At 41.2% G+C, this 22,140-nt stretch overlaps 1 protein-coding gene across 2 annotated transcripts in view; it reads right to left on the bottom strand.

Annotated features, from left to right (window-relative positions):
* Window positions 1-22,140, bottom strand: part of dscama (Down syndrome cell adhesion molecule a) — a 129,197-nt gene that overhangs the window by 88,680 nt on the left and 18,377 nt on the right. For both annotated transcript variants that reach the window (XM_085174869.1, XM_085174870.1), the window contains exons 2-3: window positions 12,100-12,417; window positions 9,703-9,852 (exon numbers count right to left, since the gene is read on the bottom strand). In XM_085174869.1, the coding sequence (XP_085030995.1) occupies window positions 9,703-9,852; window positions 12,100-12,417 (468 nt within the window). The remainder of the gene's footprint in view (window positions 1-9,702; window positions 9,853-12,099; window positions 12,418-22,140) is intronic.

Here is a 22,140-nt window from a genome sequence, read left to right as displayed (position 1 = left end):
TTGTCCTAACTGACAGAGCGCTCGGCACATGTTCCTGGGATCTTGCTGTTTGCTTTGTTGTCGTGCATTGCCTCAGTCTGATCTTTTCTGTTGTTAAAGGCCGCCAATTACTGTCCCTAAATGCTCTGCACTATATAAGGTTCTGACAATCTTATGTTGTGCAGGATTGGGGAGGATGTCCATTGCATCTGCACCGTTCTGTCATATTCTACTTCTTCCCATCATCACGGGAAGAGTCGAGGCACAAAATGAACCCAAACTTGTTCAAACAGATTTCAGGTCTGGGCCTTAAGTATATCTTAAGATTTAAATAGTTTGACATCTATGTACCCACATAATATATCTTTTTTCCCCATTATGTGACATGGGAATTTATCAGTCTGCCATACCAAACTCTATGATCTATTGATAAGACTCAACTCCAAGTCCACACAATCCAAAGAATGTCTGAGTGCCGATTAATTGGCGACTCCTTCCACCATTAGCTCATGTTGCACTTATAGCTAATCTGTATCCTGGCAGGGAGCCATGCATGACCTGGCTCCCATCCAGGTCCAGGAGCCGTGGAGGCGACGGCCTCGAGCTAGCCCCGCACGGCGCTGAGGAGCCTGGAGAAGATGTGGCAAACTGCAGCGGCACAAAGCAGTCCTCGCTGTTTATCAAAGATTAAGCAGCGTTTAGTATCTCGACCCTCCTCTTCCAGCCAACCTGTGCTCAAATCTACACATGCGTGCACGCACAGACGCACGCACACGCGCAGATATGCCACCACCTCCAGCTCACACCCTAATTGTTCCCTGCCCCGAGAGTTTAATAAAGAACAAATTGCGGTTATTGGTGAGCAAACAGCACAGTACGGAGGTGGGAGTGTGATCATTGCGGTGGCAGCGCAGCGAAGAGAGAGAAAGGGCATCGGCCAATTTAATTAATATCTCTGTCAGTCTCAGGCTGAGGCCGGAGCAGCAGGCTGTGTGCGGGAAGACTTGGAGTAACAGAGTGTTAGCATGCTATTACAGATACACTCATGTTTCCTACCTACATTGTAGCTGTGAGTTCAGCCAAACAAGCCTTATTAGGCAGTCCAGTATAAGGGCTATCCTAAAAAGTCATAATAATAATTCTAAATAATTAAATAAATGTGACTACTTTTTATATTCTGATCCAGAAGGACCTTTTTTGCAAAGCTCATGTAGATATTAATATTTCTACCACATATCCACATATTTACTGTGAGCCGTCATTCTGTCACACTCAAATTCATGAACTCTAATCAATATTCTTTGCATTTATTTTTCCGTTCATGACACCGTAACGGGATTTCAGACAATCTTTGTCGCTATCTCTGTACATGTTGTTTTGATGCCCAAAAGGTTTGCGTGCTTTTTTTCCCCTTAAAGCTTATCCTGCTGCCTGCACACTGCCCAGCCTAAGTGTATCTACCCGTCATGTTCCCATAATGCTTTGTGGCAGCTGCAGCCAGATTCATGCACACAGGTATTGATTTTCTTCCCAGCTTTCTTTTTTTTTCCTTCGGTGCATCCCTTTATTTATCTCGCTAAGCCCCTGCCACTGGGCGTGAGGAGCGAACCGGCTCGCAGCTTGTGTGAGAGGACGCGGTGAATTCGGCACGAGAGACGCTCGCCACATAACCTGGATTTATTTTCATTTATCTGTTATTTATCTGGCAGCGCTGCGCCACGGCTGAGTATAATCCCGCTCTGTGTGGGTTGCGTGCGTAGGTATGCATGTGTGTATTTGTGCTGTCTGTCCATCCGTCCATGCAAACACTCCGTTCTCCACAGGCCACCTGACCCATTTTTCTGTGTGAATAACAATACTCCAGCCAATCATGGGCAGACAGAAAGACGAATGCTGGAAAAAGACTACATCCAGCCCGTCACACGTCGGACTCCCAACCCTGCCTGTCGACAGAGTGAGGCAGGGAAAGGGAGAGACAGCGTGAGAGAGAGAGAGTGTTATCCTCACTTCCTTCCCTCCTCCCCTCCCTCTACGTCTTTACCGCACAGAGGCTGGTGAAACCATAACCCGACCTACCTGCTCCCTAGCTCAGGTTTGTGCTTTGCCAGTGGCTGCACTTCCTACATGCCCTGAGAAAAGGGCGAAGCTGCAAGGCAGCTCCAAAGAAAGCTGTTCATGTTAGCACACTACCTGCAGGCTACAACCCACAGTATATGGTGAAGGATTAACTCCAATCCGACCCGCTACACAAATGTTTACATTGGGCAAGCTGTGAAGCAGGAACGGGGGATTAGTTATATGTTCAAACATAACCTTCAATTAAATTATCATGCATGTGCACTTTAATGAAACATTTGCATGATCTGTTAACCTTTTAACCTGTGCGGCACAACACATCTGCCTCCAAGGACATCTCAGGGTGACTCAGTGTCTCACTAGTTACACAACTACCTTGGAAACGCACAGTTCAGCTCAGATCAACAATGCAACTTCTCACTTTGTAGCTTTGTAAATACAGGCCTGGTGGAGAGGAAACAGTAGGGACTGTGGCAACGCGTGATAACGTCCAGCAGCCTTTTGATTGCAACTCTTGATATTTACTTCAAAGGCCCATTATACACAGCCAATTAAACTAAATAGTGTGGCTGGCTCCTCTCCCTCCCGGCAATGGCTGCAGGGATCGAGGCTGGCTGCAGAAATAACTCAAACACACATCCCAAATGTCAACAAACATGAAAGAAGCTGTGAAATGCACAAGAAGGCTCAGCATATAGACAGACTGCATGCATGTGTTAGAGCAATCTGTAATCTCCTTAAAGAAACCAACTGTCTCTACACGCTAACAAAACCAGCAGTACGACGCTGCAAAGTGTGAGATATCACTGGTGTAATCTAGCACTATTAGTTCATTTGTGAAATAAATAACTACGGTGAAGGGTACACGTCCTCTATATGTGTAGGAGAAAGTGACAGAAATAGTGTAAAGAGGGAGCAAGAGAACAAAAACAGGAACTGCGGGAGAAATAAGAAAAGGCTACGCAGAGCAAATCTGTGCGATAGCCGACGGGCCTCGTGTTTAGCTCGTGCACTGAATGAAAACAAGCCCCTGTTTGAGCGCGTGTGTGTTTGTATGTGTGTGTGAGTGTCTGCAGTGTAGCTCTGGGGGGGGGGTCGGCCCCCTCGCAGCCTTACTGGTGCTGAATGCAGAGCAGGCAGCGCCAGGCCAAGGCGAATGACTACAAGGCCTCCTCAGTGACTGCAGCACAAGCTGCACCTGGGGAACGGCCCTGCACAGCAACACAGCTGCAGCCAGAAATGCTACAGACGCCCTAAAGTAACCCTGCAGGAAGCACATTTGTGTATAGCAGGTACACAGATACACCGAGCTGTGCTGAAGTTTGTAGCTGTGGTGATATATGAATGAACGCTCTTGCTTTTCTTATGCCAGCTTGTCCATGACTGTTATATCTTTGGAATCCATTAAAAAAACAACATGTATTTCTTTTATTTCTTTGTATATGCGTGTGTGAATGTATGCAGTGTGTAAGCATACACTTATAGTCAGTGGGTCCATTTCACCCTGCCCTTATCTGTGCGTGTATCGTTAAGGAGGCCAGCTCCCACAATGACCTCCCACAGGCAGCGTGAATCTCTCCGTCACCCAGTCTTGTTACTTTCAACTAAAAAAAACACATAAATCAAGCCCGTCATCTGCCATTTAACTACAACTTTTAGTACACACTCTAATCTTTTCCCCTTTAGATTACTACAACTCACTTTTTCACGTGCACTACTTAGTTCTCGCTGGCTTCCCTTCAATTGGTCCAGAATGCAGCAGCCAGGCTGCCGAGATGTTATTCCAGCAGTTGGTCTCAGCAATAATCTGATCAGGGCCGTTCAGCTCTTCTACACTTTTATTTTAAATCCTGAGGCAGCCATGCTTTTGACATGTGAGTACCTAAACTTTGAAACAACCTCTGAATTATTTTAAACATCTGATGAAAACACATTTTTAGAGGTTTTCATAACCTTTTAGCAACAGTTCACATTAATGCTTGCATATATACTTTATGTATGTATAAACATACATAAAGTATATGCAATGTACATGTACAAATGTACAAATATGTGCTCGTATGTGTCTGTGCGTGTTGGGATAGATACACTTAACTTTAATGAGTGGATATATTATTAATCTTTTGGCTCCTCCTTGTAGAGGTCACCACAGCATCTGCCTCCATTTCACCGTATACTTGGCATCATCCTCACACAACTCTCTGTAACTCCTCCCTCTTCTCCTCCTGCCTGGCAGCTCCATATTCAGCATCCTCAGTCCCTCCTCTACACGTGTTCGAACCTTCTCAACCTTTCCTCTGACTTTGTCTCCAAACCTTCTGTCTTACTTCTAGCGACTTTCATTGTTCTTCTCTCCAGTTTGTACCTCCACCTTTCCAGGCTTCCTTGCACTTGCTCCCTACTGTCACTCGCAAACATGATAATTCCATGGAGACTCCTGCCTGACCTCATCTGTCAGCCTGTCCATCACCACTGCAAATAAGAAGGGGGTCAGAGCTCCCTGATGTAGTCCCACCCCCATCTTGAACTGATATCTCATTCCTACTGCACAACTCCACACTCCCTTGATGTTCTCATACATGTCCTACACTAGCCTTCCTATTATGTGATTTCTTAAAGACACAAGGAGCCCCTTCTGATCTATACTTCTCCATCATGGCAAACGTCACATCTGTAGCGCTCTTTCTCAGCTGCTACTCAGTGACTGTCACCTCTCTGTTTAACCAAGGTTCAACAGGTCGACCATGGCTTCATGGTATGACTCATCAATGTTAACCCTTTGCAGTTACTACAGATCTGGATATAGTTCTGAAATATTGGTACTGAATCACTTCTCCATTCCTCAGGCATCCTCTCATTCTCCATGATTGTGTGAAGCAATCCTGTCAACAAGTTTTCCTTCTCTCACCCCAACCGGTCGCAGCAGATGGCCGCCCCTCCCTGAGCCTGGTTCTGCCGGAGGTTTCTTCCTGTTAAAAGGGAGTTTTTCCTTCCCACTGTCGCCAAAGTGCTTGCTCATAGGGGGTCATATGATTGTTGGGCTTTTCTCTGTATCTATGAAGCGCCTTGAGGCGACATTTGTTGTGATTTGGCGCTATATAAATAAAATTGAATTGAAATTGAATTGAAGTCTACCTCTCTCTGTCTTAGAATTATCCATACTTCCACAGGAATGTCATCCGGACCTTTCCACTCTTAATCTCTCTTACAAGTTCATAGTCCACACCACAGCTATTTCTGTCCACTACCATCTGGCCGTCCACATTCCTCTCTTTAACACCTTACCTAGCCAACACCTCCTTGCTACTAGAGGTGGGAATCACCATACATCCCACGATACGATATTATCACAATACTTAACGCACGATACGATATTATTGCAATTTTTTAAAAATATTTTGCGATATTCAGATTCTGTACATAAAGGTAAACTTTATCAATATTCATTTTCTCTAATATCAAAGTCTCACACTCAGTCTTTCTCTCATTTCAGTTTTATTGTTGACAAACTGAACGGTTTGTATTACAGTCTAGTCCAACTTAACTGAATCAACCATCTGGTACAATTATAGCTATTCTGAACTATGCAGTTTATGAAAACTATGCAGCCCCTTCAGCAACTGAAGAATTTGAAAGTAAATTAAAACAAAATATAATTTTACATTAAATAAAAAAGTTTTAAACTTAATTAAAATAAAACATGTCTTAAATTAAAATAAGTAAACTGTCATGTTTATTGCTGCCAAAAACAAGTTAAACACATTTGGACAGTGAAGGAATGTCAGGATTCTTGCTCAGAAAAAGGATCAACATGCTCTGAAGTCAGAGCACAAAAACCTTTTTGTAACAAAATATCGATTTCTGCTGTCCCTGTATCGATACATTATTAGCAAACAAAATATCACAATACTACACAGTATCGATTTTCCCCCACCCCTCCTTGCTTCCTCTGTCCCCTTCACCTACCTGCCCATTGAAGTTTGCCCCAGTCACCTTCTTCGCCTCCACAACACTCTTCAAATGTTCTTCAAAATTGCCACTAGTTCATTTTACTTCCTATCTACAATATAATAGAAATTTCACCTCCAATGCTCTTGGTCTTGTTTCGTCTCCTGAACACAAAATATACTTTATCTACCTTCCTTCTCTCCATAATATCAGCTAGGTCTCGTGACTAGTCTACACTTTTGCCCACTTCTCTCTCACTGCCTCCTAACACACCTTCCCCTTCCTTTATCTTTGGCGAAGAGTAGCACAGTGCAACCAGCACCCTGCTGGTAGTAGCATTGGAGGCGGCCATTGTTAACTAGGACCTCAACTGATCCAGTATGGAAACTCCACTTTTGAGCCACATGTTTGATTTGGCAATCCCCCATTTATAGTTTAGTGGTAGTATTAGTAGTAGTAGTATTTATAGTTATAATCTTCATAGCAGAAATTCAGCTGCTGCCATAGCAACAGGAGGTGACCATGACGGGAAATCAGTCTGAGCTTAAACTATTACTACAATGTAACACAATATGTCATTTAATAATAATGAAGTTGGTTATCTCTCTAGTTCAATCATTGTTTCAGCTTCCAGGCTGCTGTAAAATATGCACAACACATATTTTACAGCCTGTTTTTCCTTCCTGTTTGTGACGGACCTTTTAAATCCTCTACTTTGGGCAGTGACGTTTGAGGACTGTTTGAATCCTGACAGCGATTAGCTCTGTTGGATACACCTGGTTAACATGTGATGATATTTCATGTCCATGAAGCAAAATATGTTACAATGGGAGCAAACATACTAGCTATATCTACACTATGTTAAAATAAGTGAAGATTTTTTTTCCCATCAGTTAGGTAGGTTCATGACTTAGTGACCAAACAGAGTTTTTCAAGAGCCTTAATATTCAATATTCGATACTCTATCATGTCATAGAAAAACAGTAAAACCAGTTCTCCCTCCTCTCTCCTCTTTAAACAGTAAATACTCTTAAAATGACAACAGCAATACAATAATAATAATAATAATAATAATAATAAAAAAAAGATAGAGAAGAAGAAGAAGAATCTTCTGAAAATAAAATTAAAAGGTGCTTCATAAGATGAGAAGGAAAACCAGCAGCAATAAAACATTTAAGAAAAGGTACAACAACGCTAGCAAGGAAAGACAAAATTGAAAATCTAAACACGGGTAAATTACAAACAAATTTAAAGTAAATAAAAATAATAATTAGGAAGAAATGATAAAACTTTATAAAAGCCAACATAAAATTAACTTAAAGTGGAAGAACAGAAAAAGCCTGTTTATAAAATTCTGTCTTTATGAGAGATTTAAAAAAGGAGCCTGCCAAGGAGGAGCTCGTCTCCTTACAGATGCTGTTCCAAAGAATGGGTTCTGATCAGAACCTCAGCCGAGGACCTGCTAGGTGACCAATGGGCATGGACTATGTCAGAAGACCCGAGATATCCTCCTGAGAACTGAGGAAAAAGCATCTTTCAGTTTAACCTTTTTTGTGATTTCCTGGAAATAGGCCACCCACACACATGGGATATCACTGGAAAGGCCAGCATGTCCTCTATTGAGCACATCAGGACTTAGCAGGGTAACTCAAATAAGTCAAAAGATATAGACCAAAACAAATGTCCATTACAGAGGACAAAAATGAATAGGCTGGGCCTCAGGCGGATATACCACGGTGCAAGCTTTAAAGTAAAGGCTTTAAAGTCATCAGTAAAATCTCTTTAGATTTCTTTTAGACAAAACTGAGCTGCTCAATAGTCATGTTATCCACATGTGTGGAACACCTAAGCTGTGTTTTCCTGCCACGAATCAACTCTTAACTATCTGTCGTTCCACCTCACTGCAAAGCATTATCTTTGTTCTTTCAGTAAAACAAAGCTGTTCGAGACCAAAAATACCGGAGCATAAAAAGCATGTTTTCTGAAGCAGCAGCCCACTATATAAGCACTATATCAGACAACGACAGTGCATTGTTGCTTTTACTGGATGTCCTGGCTGAATGCATTATAATTTTCTATTCTTTTCTAATGGACACCAGGGTTTTTAAAGTGGTGCTTTGTTAGTGTACCCTGCAACAACTCGACAAGGCTCGGTCCAGTGAGACTGGCAGAAGGCCTGTCTGCACACCACGCTACACCTTCCACACTGAGAGAGCCGCAGTCAATTATTCATAGCGGAGACAGAAAAACTACATTTCACAAAGTTTTTTTGTTTCAAGTGTCAATATTATTTTTAGTCATGAAATATTTAAACGCTGAAGGTTGGTCATCGGGATGTAGGGGGTCAAGCCATCTTGAGTTGAGTTGTCAGTTAGTGTGAATATAGACTTAGGCACGCACACGCACAAAGCACAGTTAAAATGTGTGCAGCAGAGGATGAGGGGAATGGACGGTGCATCAGTAGGATGTGTGCACTGAGACGTGAATAAAGACCATTTGCTCATGGATTCATAGGCTTCCGTCATCCATTATTTAGCATTGAGAAGAGCAGTGGATTGGTGGCTGGATGATTTTTTCTGACAGCGTTTACATGGCTGACGGCTACAGATGGGCCGATTTTTACAGCTCAAGATAAACACTTTGTGTTTTCAGCGCAAAGACTTTTCTCTGTAAAGAGAACCAGTGGAAAAGGTCCTCGAGGATCCGGGGTGTGAAAAAAACGTGGTTCCCTTCACACAATTCGACAGTGTGGCGATAAGTTTAAAAGGTCCAGATGCGATGCATTTCAATGACAAAGACTGCAGTACAGGAATATATGCCTGTGTCTGAAATACACGCCTGCGGCAAATCCATTTATGGACAATTAAGAGATTGCTATAGATTTCAACATGAACGATTTTGCCTCAAATGTGAAACATCAACAAAAAAGCAGCTACTAGCCGGTGTTTGCCCCGCATCCAAAATAAAATAGCATTAGCTCCTGCCTATTGAGTTTGCTAAATGCCCCACATAAAGTGAATTTGCCCCCCAGGGCTGGGAAACAATCACGGAGGCGAGTGTTCCATTTAAGTGATTTGAATGATCGGGGCACTGCAGTGCTTCCTATCAGCCAGAGAAATGGGTCAATACACTGAGACTAAGTGACATGGCTGGCAGTCTGCGCTCTTGTGGAAGACCGGGCAGAGGAAGAAGAGCGGGACCTAACTGTCATTGGGTCAGACAGATGTGGAAACACAGACGTGCACATACACTCAATACACAACTGAGCTAGGCCTGAGATGGCGCACAAGCCTCTCTTCTTCTTTTGACAAACAACACTTGTAATCGGCATTTGGCCAGGACAAATAGTCCTTTCTGCTACAGTGTATTCATTATCAATAAAACTGTGAAGCTTTATCTGACTGCATGTACCTGCACCTGTAGAAATGCTCCCAAATAAAATCTACCACTGTGTGTTTCCTAGTATATCAAGAAAGCATATTACATCACTCTGTCAGTACCAAAAATAGCCACCACACCACTTTTTCACTCCAGTTTACTAATATGCAAATCTCTCCTAATTTCTCAAAACAAGATGAGAAAGCAACTGTACAAGAACAATGCAGCAAAAAGGCAAACAAGGTTCACATCAGTCACCAAACACTGCCGCCAACTTTTGATGCAGGAGTCACTGTAGTGAAGAAAAATGCCATGACTTACCTTCAGGGGTGATTGACACAGTGTCTTTCTCCCAGGACACAACAGTGATGTAGGCCTCCACTGAGGCAGGTATAATACACTTGAAGACCGCCACATTGCCTCTCATGGCTTTCTGGTCCTCCACCCGGACAGTGTAGGGCTCTCGTAGGACTAGGAGGGGAGGACAGGCAGGTGTTTAATATAAAATGGGGCCAAATTAACACGGGCCTTCTGCTCGAGTTTTTTTTTTACAATGATTGCTATGAAATTTTAGCTTCATATATCAAATATTTTTGATATACACACAAATATATGTGTGTAGATATATATATATTAGGGGTGCAACGATACTCGTATCGATATTGAACCGTTCGATACAGTGCTTTCGGTTCGGTAGGCATATGTATGAACAATACAACATTTTTAATTTATTTTATCAACTTTCCTTCTGACGATGCTGTCTGTGTTGAGCGCTCAGTGGATCTGTGCTCGACAGTGCAGCCTAGGCGGAGTAGTCGAACGCAGATTTACTGAGCGCAGGGCAAGCTAGCAAGACAGAAGCTAAGCTAGTTGCAACATGGCAAATTGAACCTCCCCCACCCTCATTCAGATCTGGCGTTTGGAACTATTTTGGTCTTCATGTGACGTATGACCCTGAAGGTAAGCACGTCATGGACTAAAGTAAAACAGTATGTTGGATGTGCCACGCAATGCTCAATTACATTGGTGGGAACTAGTGTGTTAGCGCAGTTAGCTCGTTAACGTGTTGGCCGTCCAGCCCCACTCACGGGGCGATCCGCGGTAGCTCGTTAACGGAGATTTGCCGTGTTGTGGCGTTAACGTCATTTCAGATTAACGCTGACAGCACTAGTGGGAACACAACGAATATGACTGCACATTTACTCTGACATCATCCTAGTGCAAAGACAAGTGGAAGCAGACAAAAACAACAAGCACGCAGCTACAAACTTTACCCGAGTCATTTAGACAGCCGTTAGCACATGATTCTCCTTATGGGGACCTGATATGTTTAATATGCTGCTGAGAATATAGCCCAGAAGAAGCGTATAGTATAGCTTTTATTTTGGAAAGAGACATTTCTCTGTAATAAACTCTCTTTTCCAAAGATGAGGGATTTCTCCATCAGATAGATTTATTATTTTGTTGTTTCAGCAACATTAAATTTAAAAACTGTACTTTTGAGTTAAAATATATATTTATAATTTTAATAAATGACAAATTAAAAAGGCATAAACATTTTTTGTATCAAAAAAATATCGAACCGTGACACCAAAGTATCGAACCGAACTGTGAATTTTGTGTATCGTTGCACCCCTAATATATATATATATACATATATCTATATTTATATATGTATATATATAGATGTTTAAAAAGCCAACTAGCTTTCAGGCCTTTTATGGCACATTGAAATCTGAAGCAATGTTTGAGCAAAAATATCACCAAAACTATTAAATATAAAATCCTGATATTTAACTGGTCTTTCTTACCATTAAAATGAATCAGGATCTGTATTTGGTGACAGATACTTCAACCTCAAATATACTTCATCCTGTAAAGTCTAATATTTGAAAACACACTAATAAAAAACATTTTTTGAAAGATATATAGCTGTATTTCACAATAATGCAAAATAAAGCATGCAGAACGCCTTTCAACAAGAAATTCTGATTCACAATACTGAGGAAAATGCTTTTTTCATTCAAATGAGTAGTATTGCGAGATCAAATTGCCACGTCCACATGGCGTGATCAGTGAAACTACCTCGCAGCATTTGAAAGCATTGATTTCTACTTATAACTGAGTATCATCTGGAAACTGGAATCTGAATTTTGTTATTTTGGGATTTTACTTTATATAAAAGTTGAATGAAAATATAATTTTCTTTATTTTTTGTGACTAAGAATTTTAAGATTCTGTTTTATTTTTGCATTATTGTGAGATATAATTATATACTATTCAGACATTGTCACTAGTCTTTTTCTATGTGAAGTTTTTTGTTTTCTCAAATATGGGAATATGAAGCAGTGATGGACAGTTTTTCATATTTTAAATATCCAGTTATTAGACTTTTGTTAAAATAAGTCCCAAATTATAGTTAGAAAAATAGAAATTCAGGCTTTTATCTTTATTAGTTTTTGATATACTCATGTTTAAATATTAGATTCCATTGTATGGAAAATGACCTGAAAGTGGGTTAACAGACATTTTTCAAAAAAAATTATCTTGAAAAGTATTTGATATGTCAACTTAAAATGTCACAGCACTTATCATATATGTTTAAACTTTTGACCAATCTGTATCCAAATCAGAGCATAAATTGTTCTAAAAGTTTGCTGATTTGCGATGTGACGACCCAATGGAAAACAAAACAGAGTGACGAGCAGAGAAACTGACCAGCCTTAATGTGAACATCTTGGCTCCTGATTCTCCCTGAGGGGTTCTCCGCTGTGCAATAGTAGGTATTGTCGTGGATGAGTTTGCTGAAGCTGGAAGGGGGGATCTGGAAGATCTGAAGGGTGCCATTGGGGTGCACATGACGGATCCCTGGCACATCATAGATCTCCTCGCCGGTGGCCAGGTACCAGCGCAGTGAGACAGGAGGCACACCTGCGGCGGGACAGGGCACCGATGTCCCTGTGGTGCTGGCAAACACTACCTCTTGCACAGATGCATTGACAAAATATAAGCTGGAACGTAGATCTTCACCGAAAACTGCAGAGAGAAATGAGATCAGAAAACCACGTCAGACACGGCATGGCGAATCCTTTAATAACTACCAAGAAAGGACCCGTTCAAAGATCTGTGAGAGAACAACCATATTTACATATTAGTGCTCTACTGCATTTGATTTTTTTTCTTTAATTTAGGCCAAGTGTGTTTTTCACAGGCTGGTTGCTGTGTTTGTCCTCGCTGCAGTGATAAGAGGTGGCAGGAGTGTGTTTCTTGTTATCTATGAAGAGACACTGCAGCAAGGCCCCAGAGAGTAGTAGTAGATGTGAAACTACAGAGCTGCAGAGAAAGCCAGACCTGCCTACAGACAAAGTGCGTCTATCCATACCAGAGTCAGTTCAGTAACTTTCATTATTGTTAAGAAAATACTTTTTTTTAAATCGCTCACCAAGAAATAGAAACAAAATTCTTCTAAAAGGTGCGGTCAGAAGAAAGGCCCGCGGCCCACAACGTATTCACCAAAGGGTCTGATCGTGTTTTCACCAGGATGGATTGTCCTCTAAGTAGGGGTGGGCGATATAAACGATATACGATAGAAACGATATAAATTTGGCCAACGATAGAGATTTTGACTATATCGCTCTATCGCGATAGCGCATGTTGACGATGTCATCAAGCTGCGCCTGTTTTGGTCAAAAGCATCGCAGCGGCTAAAATCATTATCATCTGCAAATTATGCCGACAGTCATAGCAAAGAGATGAAGCACTTTTGAAATAAGGGGAAAGCCAAAAACTGCGCTTTATTGAGTGGAAAAAAAGTTAGCGTTCATCCTCCAGCTTCACTGTGCTAATGTTATGCTAACATAGCTGTGTCGCTAGCAATCACGTAGCACAACATTATATATCAGGTAATCCAACTTCAGTAACCCTGAAAACGTCACTGCTGTTTAGTTTTCTGTCTTCATTTATGTCAGACGTGGTAGCAGAGCTGTACGTTTTAATTAGTTTCAAAAATCTCTCAGTCAGAACATGGTATGAAATGTTTAGGTGTAAACTAGCGAGCTAACTTCCTGTTAAATTCTAACTCCGTTAAATTTAATAAATTCTGTTTTCATGGATGTTAAACGTAATTGTTACACCCGATAAAGCAGCAACGCTGATGATTTAATTAAAGATGAAAGAATTTAGACCGTTTTTAACTCTTAGTGTTTGTTTGACTTTGGGATCTGAAATGGACGGAGTTTTGGACCCAGATTACTCCGCGAAGCTCCTCACTACGGCAGCCGTAATGCTCTGACAATCCATCAAGCAGTCCGGCTTACCAAAGTTGTACTAAAACAGATTTTTGCACGCCAAAATCGGTTTGAGGTCAGTAAGCACAACCAGAATTCATACATAAGGCACACTCTCGATTTTTGAGAAAATTAAAGGATTTTAAGTGTGCCTTATAGTGTAGAAAATACGTTATACAGAAGAAAAGAATATATCGCGATATATATTGTTACCGCACGTGCTTCAAATTATATTGCGATATGAATTTTAGGCCATATCGCCCAGCCCTACCTCTAAGTCACAAAAATGGAACACATCAAGACAATGACTATGCTCAATTTTACCACCTTCTGATATTATGCATTGTCTGCAATACCATACCAAAGTGAGGTGGTTAAGCTAAGGACCTCTATGCAACCATCTATCCTCTGCCGCTTATCCTTTTCAGGGTCGCGGGGGGGCTGGAACCCATCCCAGCTGTCTTGGGGTCGCCACACACAGACACATTCACACCTGTGGGCACTTAGTTTTAGAGTTTCCAATTAATCTAGCCCCACTAACTGCATGTCTTTGGACTGGGGGAGGTACCCTGAGAGAACCCACGAAACACGAGGAGAGCAAACTCCAAGCTAAGGACCTATGCTACTGAATTTCTTTGAGCTCTGACGAATTTGTTTCTTTGTAATGACAGTGAATGCATGTTTTTAAATTAAAAAAAACTCAGCACTTTCAGCTTAACTAATTATTAATTGGAAACTCTAAATGGGAACTTGTATTTTAACCCTCATAGGGAAATATCCATACGTTTTCTCTTGACAAACACATTTGTGCCTACATTTTACAATAGATCTAAAAGCCATTACAGCAATATTTAATTTTGCATTTAAAAAGTAAATTATTCATCATTACAACAACGATATATCATATTACTGCTGTGGCATCAAGCACTCACTGGGAATACGTTTTGGTGACTATCATTTGGACATTGCCAAAATACATGCACCAGCTGGTAAGCTGTGAATTTGTCATGTGTGCAACAGAAGATGTTTTCTAGTCATCTTAACTAATGAAGCAAGTCAATGTAATGTGATGCACTTCCCCAGCAGTAAGTTACCGCTGTGGATAAAAACTGACAATGCAGCTCTGCGCTGTAATGGACAACCCACACTGTCGGCATGCAGCCAGGATATGTTTATTGGCTGGAACCCAAGTAAGACAGCAGAACTCGTTTAGTGCATCCAGTGCAAAATAAAGTCATGATGTGTGTTTGTAACATGTTTCTATAAAACTACAAACACTCCATATGTATCACAGTTGTCACTTACTGTAGTTCCTTTTATACGATTTTCTCTCCCCGAGGAAATTGTATAACCTTCAGCTGTAATATTTATTTAAGAGATTCATCACCAATAGATGAGATTCAACAACAGTGTTGTGTCTTACAGGAAATGATGCCAAGGCAAAGGAGAAGATGCATCATAATTATATAGATCGCCATTAGAAACATAGCTAAAAGACATTAAAATGAGTATGTTGTGCTGCTCATCATAATCACATGATTGTTTTTATATGTGTTTTATTTCTACTACTTCTACTGTTTTGTTAAACATCAGGTTGCTTTATGTTTCAATTCAAATTTAGAGATGCTCATGAAACTGGTTTATCTATCAGACAGGTGAATATCCCACCAAGCACCGAGCGTCCATTGACACTGTTTTTCAGGTTAAAGCTCTTGGTTTAAAAATATGTTACATTACGTCTAAATTCAGATTCAGGGCTTAGTTTGCTTCAAAAATAATACTTTACTCATTTACTCTAGTTTACTCTTTCACTTTTTCAACTAAAACTTAAAGAAAGTTTTAAGCAAACATAGCTTAAACACATATTTATTGGGTGCTGCCTCTGTAATGTGCAATGCATTGAAAAGGACTCTACTAGATCTATTGTGACAGTGTCACCAGGGACCATGGAGGGTACCACCTATGAAGTTAATGACAAAAGTTTCTTCATTAATATGATATAAGGGTCATGGCCCATGCACATTTAAAATGACTGGTTGTCACTCAATACCTTTAAGCTGACTGTTCAGCTCACCTTAATTTTCACAAAAGTGTGACTGAGGATCTTTTATTGAAATCTGCAATATTGTAAGTGGTTCTTTCACTCAACATCACTGAAGGTCACTGATATTCTGTGGTCTCTGGTTGCTATGCTGCTTGCAGCCACTTCCTGTATGCATGCACCGTTACATGTAATGGAATTCATATTTTTCCCAGAATGTACAAAGATGATAACGGCAAAGCCTGTAGATGTGATGAAGCTTGCTGAAATGCTGCCCACATGCTTCTTTGTGCTTTAGAAACAAGTATTGCCTACAATGTGTTACTGTAATCAGCTCTGCTATCTGCATCTCCAAACGAAATAAAAAAATTGCACATATACAAACTTGGAAATGATAATTCCTCGCTGCACACAGAGCGAGTGAACAGAGAGTGATCAGCAGTCCTGCAGAGCTGTCGCATGAGCAGCCTCTGTCAGTCACCCTTTGTAAATATTGCATCTCTACTGTATGTCTGCTCTCTGCTAATGCGGTCTACCTCCTCCTGTCCCCAGCATGCTTGTGCGACGGCTGCCAATCCCCCCTCCCCAGAGACCAAACATTTTAGCGCTTCATAAATTCCTAATGAGCGTTCTCAAGTCACCGGCTACTTCCACCCACTGGTCGTTCAACCTGTTACAACAAACAAACAGTGTGGCGTACACATGTTTCGGCACATTTCTAGCTGCACTCACTTCACACATACAGTACTCAGAGGGCCGGGCCTGGAGGTGTCGAAAAGAGAATGGCTGCAGTTGTCGACAGCTACAAGACTGTAGTTCCTTTTTCCGTGAGGTGGCAAGAGAGGGTAGAGTCACCATGATACACAGTTCAGCTGTGGGAGACTTTATTGATTGCCAGCTTGGCTATGTTTAGACTTAAATATTACCTGCCTTAACTGGCAGAAATGTCCATGCAGGTCCACAGTGACTAGTTATAGGTGAACTTTGGGGCTGTGTGGGTGGAGCAAACACAAACTTATCCCACGTGGGCCCCAACTGGGCGTGTGAACACAGGGCTTACAGTAGTTTTGAATGTTGGAGTCCCGATATGGGTTTTATACGGTCAGATCCACTATGGACCTACCCACATGTGTGGCCCCACGTGGGACCAAATCAACTATGTGGTGATTCCTTGTGAATAACCATTGAGTATTTGTTCTTCAGACACCTTTCTCACTCACTATGTGTTAACAGACCTCTCTACATTGAATCATACTTGTTATTAACCTCTGTCTCTCTTCCACAGCATGTCTTTATCCTGTCTTGCTTCTCTCACCCCAACCAATCGCAGCAGATGGCCCCGCCCCTCCCAGAGCCTGGTTCTGCCGGAGGTTTCTTCCTGTTAAAAGGGAGTTTTTCCTTCCCACTGTCGCCAAAGTGCTGCTCATAGGGGGTCATATGATTGTTGGGTTTTTCTCTGTATGTATTATTTTAGGGTCTACATTACAATGTAAAGCATCTTGAGGCGACTGTTGTTGTGATTGTGTAAATAAAATTGAATTGAATTGAATTGAATTGAATAAGGAGTTTATTTACAGTGGGGCAAAAAAGTATTTAGTCAGCCACCGATTGTGCAAGTTCCCCCACTTAAAATGATGACAGAGGTCAGTAATTTGCACCAGAGGTACACTTCAACTGTGAGAGACAGAATGTGAAAAAAAAATCCATGAATTCACATGGTAGGATTTGTAAAGAATTTATTCGTAAATCAGGGTGGAAAATAAGTATTTGGTCAATAACAAAAATACAACTCAATACGTTGTAACATAACCTTTGTTGGCAATAACAGAGGTCAAACGTTTACTATAGGTCTTTACCAGGTTTGCACACACAGTAGCTGGTATTTTGGCCCATTCCTCCATGCAGATCTTCTCAAGAGCAGTGATGTTTTGGGGCTGTCGCCGAGCAACACGGACTTTCAACTCCCGCCACAGATTTTCTATGGGGTTGAGGTCTGGAGACTGGCTAGGCCACTCCAGGACTTTCAAATGCTTCTTACGGAGCCACTCCTTTGTTGCCCGGGCGGTGTGTTTTGGATCATTGTCATGTTGGAAGACCCAGCCTCGTTTCATCTTCAAAGTTCTCACTGATGGAAGGAGGTTTTGGCTCAAAATCTCACGATACTTGGCCCCATTCATTCTGTCCTTAACACGGATCAGTCGTCCTGTCCCCTTGGCAGAAAAACAGCCCCATAGCATGATGTTTCCACCCCCATGCTTCACAGTAGGTATGGTGTTCTTGGGATGCAACTCAGTATTCTTCTTCCTCCAAACACGACGAGTTGAGTTTATACCAAAAAGTTCTACTTTGGTTTCATCTGACCACATGACATTCTCCCAATCCTCTGCTGTATCATCCATGTGCTCTCTGGCAAACTTCAGACGGGCCTGGACATGCACTGGCTTCAGCAGCGGAACACGTCTGGCACTGCGGGATTTGATTCCCTGCCGTTGTAGTGTGTTACTGATGGTGACCTTTGTTACTTTGGTCCCAGCTCTCTGCAGGTCATTCACCAGGTCCCCCCGTGTGGTTCTGGGATCTTTGCTCACCGTTCTCATGATCATTTTGACCCCACGGGATGAGATCTTGCGTGGAGCCCCAGATCGAGGGAGATTATCAGTGGTCTTGTATGTCTTCCATTTTCTGATGATTGCTCCCACAGTTGATTTTTTCACACCAAGCTGCTTGCCTATTGTAGATTCACTCTTCCCAGTCTGGTGCAGGTCTACAATTCTTTTCCTGGTGTCCTTCGAAAGCTCTTTGGTCTTGGCCATGGCGGAGTTTGGAGTCTGACTGGTTGAGGCTGTGGACAGGTGTCTTTTATACAGATGATGAGGTCAAACAGGTGCCATTCATACAGGTAACGAGTGGGGGACAGAAAAGCTTCTTACAGAAGACGTTACAGGTCTGTGAGAGCCAGGGATTTTCCTTGTTTGAGGTGACCAAATACTTATTTTCCACCCTGATTTACGAATAAATTCTTTACAAATCCTACCATGTGAATTCATGGATTTTTTTTTCACATTCTGTCTCTCACAGTTGAAGTGTACCTCTGGTGCAAATTACTGACCTCTGTCATCATTTTAAGTGGGGGAACTTGCACAATCGGTGGCTGACTAAATACTTTTTTGCCCCACTGTATTCATCTGTTTTATTTTGAAGGTTAGTCCCTTGTGTTTTTTTCTCCTTTGCTTTTCCCCTACCCTTGTCAGTGTCATAGAGTGACATATTATTAACCCTTTAAACTTGTCAGTCAACAATTAAATGGCTCATTTATGAAGCATAAACCTTTTACCATTATTATCATTTTTATTTCCTCAAAACAGTTGTTCTCAGAGCGTGACTATGCTGTCATAAACACAGCACATAAGCTGCAAGCAGGCCAAAATCATTAGACAGAGGCATAATAAATAATTTAGAATGGCCCTCTCCAACTATAATGATACACAGACAACTTCTCAGGGGTTAATTTACAGCCATGTAATCACACAGAGTAACAGCTTGTCAGTGGTTTTCTCAAGCAGGAAAGTCTGCCATCAAGATGGTCATAAAATCTCAGCATCTGTTATGAATAGCAGGGAGCGAGACTCTTTTATATGGAGGACTTTTTCACCACGGTGCAGTTCATTTTCTTCCAAAACAGATGTATGAGCTCAATCTGAACCTGATCTTCAACAAGCTGTACAATGTAAAGGCTGAGAAATTCCAAGAGTTAGATCTGTCACACTGCATGATTTTTCTTTCCAATATAGTGTCTATATTTACAATTATGGGGAAGCCCAGTATATGAAGCTATCAACAAAAGCAGGCAACAAAAGTATTTCAATTTTATCTACTGTCAGGTCAAGCTGGGTGCCAGACTTTTAATATAGATCACAAGTTCTGAAAAACACCTCATAATGACAGGTCAGTAAGAAAAAATTAGACAGAATCTAGATTCTCTTCATATCAGAATAATATTCATTTTCATTAATAACCAGCTTTTACCATAACTGTTAAAAGTGACAGAGTGAGAAAGAGTTTACCCCACAACTGCTTTGGTTTCACATACACGTAGGGCTGCCACAAACGATTATTTTGATAGTCGACTAGTCACCGATTATTTTTGCGATTAGTCGACTAATCAGATCATCATCCATTGGACGTAAAAGTACATCTTATTGCATCAGCAGCATCTGCTCTTATATAACTATCATTAGCTTACAGCTTTAAGTGTTTCAGGTATGTGCTAACTAAAAATAAAGACAAGATGGTAGTTTATTAAATTTTAATGAAGTTTGCAGATTGTTTCGGTGGAGTTTAATAAACTCCTTGCTATCTAAAATATAACAGGACACCGGAGTAAATTATCGAGCATCTCACACTTCTGATAATCAGCTGTCTGCTTGACGTTTATTCAGCTGTGTAAAAACTATAACTTTAATCTCAGCCAAACCGATTTACTCAGGAACAAATAAAATACTAAAAAAAGCCAAACAATAACATTTTTAAGTTATCTAAGTGACTTATATATCATGTTTAACCTGAGTAGCGAAAGACGGCGGTGGGTTTGAAAACGATTTGCCGGGAGTCCGGTGTTCTCACGGCTCTAGTTAGCCTAGCCCCCGGCTAGCTATCGAGCTAGTGGGTAACAGACGTCTCCGAAAACGTCGGAGCGCTTTTGAAAATATGTGGTGTCTTGATAAACTGAGCAGATATTTGAGGTTTACACAGCTACATTCTCGCCTGAAAATATGTTAAACGTTTATTTTGTGACCCAGAAAGAATAATAAGAGTAATATTAAAACTAACTAGCTGCCGCCATTGTTGGAAACTGAGCTGGGCTGCGCTATGAATTCTGGGACAGCTTCTTCTTCTTCGGGGTTTAACGGCAGCTGGCATCCTTGTACATGCAGTGCTGCCATCTTCTGTTTCAGTCCGTTATTACACTCTTAAATCCTACTACTTATTCCTGCGTCTTTTGTGATCTTACAAAGCTTCAAACGACGCGTCGACTATTAAATTAGTCGTTGACGATTTTGATAGTCGACGTAATCGTGACTAGTCGACTAATCGTGGCAGCCCTAATACACGCAAAGAAAATGAAGACCCCCAAACTACCTCTACACGTTACTGCTTGGATGTTTATTTTAAGATGAGAAAGCCTGATGGATATAAAACCCCACCATATCCCAACAGTTTCAGATAGATACACTGGGAGTGCATTTACGTTTTAGAGGAAAATAGTCAGGGTGGGGGTTGAATGGGGAGATGGGAGAGCTGGAAAGCTCTCAGACAGTGACACAGAGGCCGCTATGTACACAGAGATGGGACGAGAATGCAAAGAAAAGGGAGAAGGGTGGAAGAGATGCTCTGACAGAGGTCAAAAGCACGCTTCAGCTTAGTCGTCATCCACAACCTCCTTGAAATGAACGTTTCTATTCCTCTTCAGTCTCTTTTTCTGTATCTATTTCTTTTCCAGCTGTCTGATTGCATTCTCTTCTCACCTTCATCTCTCCTTCACACTACTTTAACCCTGCCTTCAACATTCTGTTTTTTTCCACCTTTACACAAGGATACAGGTACAAAAACAACAAACCAGAGCAAAAAAAAAAAACAAAAGACACATGAAGCCACCTCCTGATCTGCATTTATTATCCACTATTATCCACTGGACCTTTCTTGCAGCTAAAAATTTGGAAAATTAAACAACACATATGCTCTGCTGTGCTGTGGCTCGTGGTTCATGAAAATTGAAAAAGAAAATCAACTACTTTATAAATAATTAAGGTACTTGGGCCCTACATCCAGCAATGCATCTGAATCTGGTTAAAACTAGACACTCCTCACAGTCTATTCCCTCTTACTCTGACACTGAGTAATATCTAATAAAGAAGAACCCACACATAAACACAATTTGTATTTTGGGGAACATAATATTGAATATTCAGTTATAAATTAACAGCCCAAGACTATTTATCATAATGGTTGCTTGCAAGCAAAGAGACAGTACGTGGGAGGCTGCTGGCTGTCATCAAGCGTGTGTACCACCGTTAAATAATAATCTTATTAACGGCTGTGATAAAATAGAAAGACATAACACATACACATGCGCATCTCAGAGATACGTTACGCATTGTTTTTGCAGCGGGGTAAAGCACACTTTTGAGGATCTGTTGATAACGCTGGGACCGCACGAGCAAGATCAAAACAAGAGCTAGCAGAATGTTGAAACAGGAGATAAAAGATTTATGTGGACCCTATCAATACTCAGTCAGCCGTCAGCCTGGTTGGCAGATAATGGCTGCAGTCTGCATCGCTTTGGGCCACATCTTGTTGGATTTTCTGTTCATAGTCTCTCACAATAACGGGCTTTTTATCAATATTACTAAAAATGAATATAAAACAGCAATT

The sequence above is a fragment of the Neolamprologus multifasciatus genome, chromosome 10 (genome assembly GCF_963576455.1).
Source record: "Neolamprologus multifasciatus chromosome 10, fNeoMul1.2, whole genome shotgun sequence".
Lineage (NCBI taxonomy): Eukaryota > Metazoa > Chordata > Actinopteri > Cichliformes > Cichlidae > Neolamprologus > Neolamprologus multifasciatus.
The sequence above is the reverse complement of the archived record's forward strand: the minus strand, read 5'-3'. Positions and strand labels throughout refer to the sequence as shown.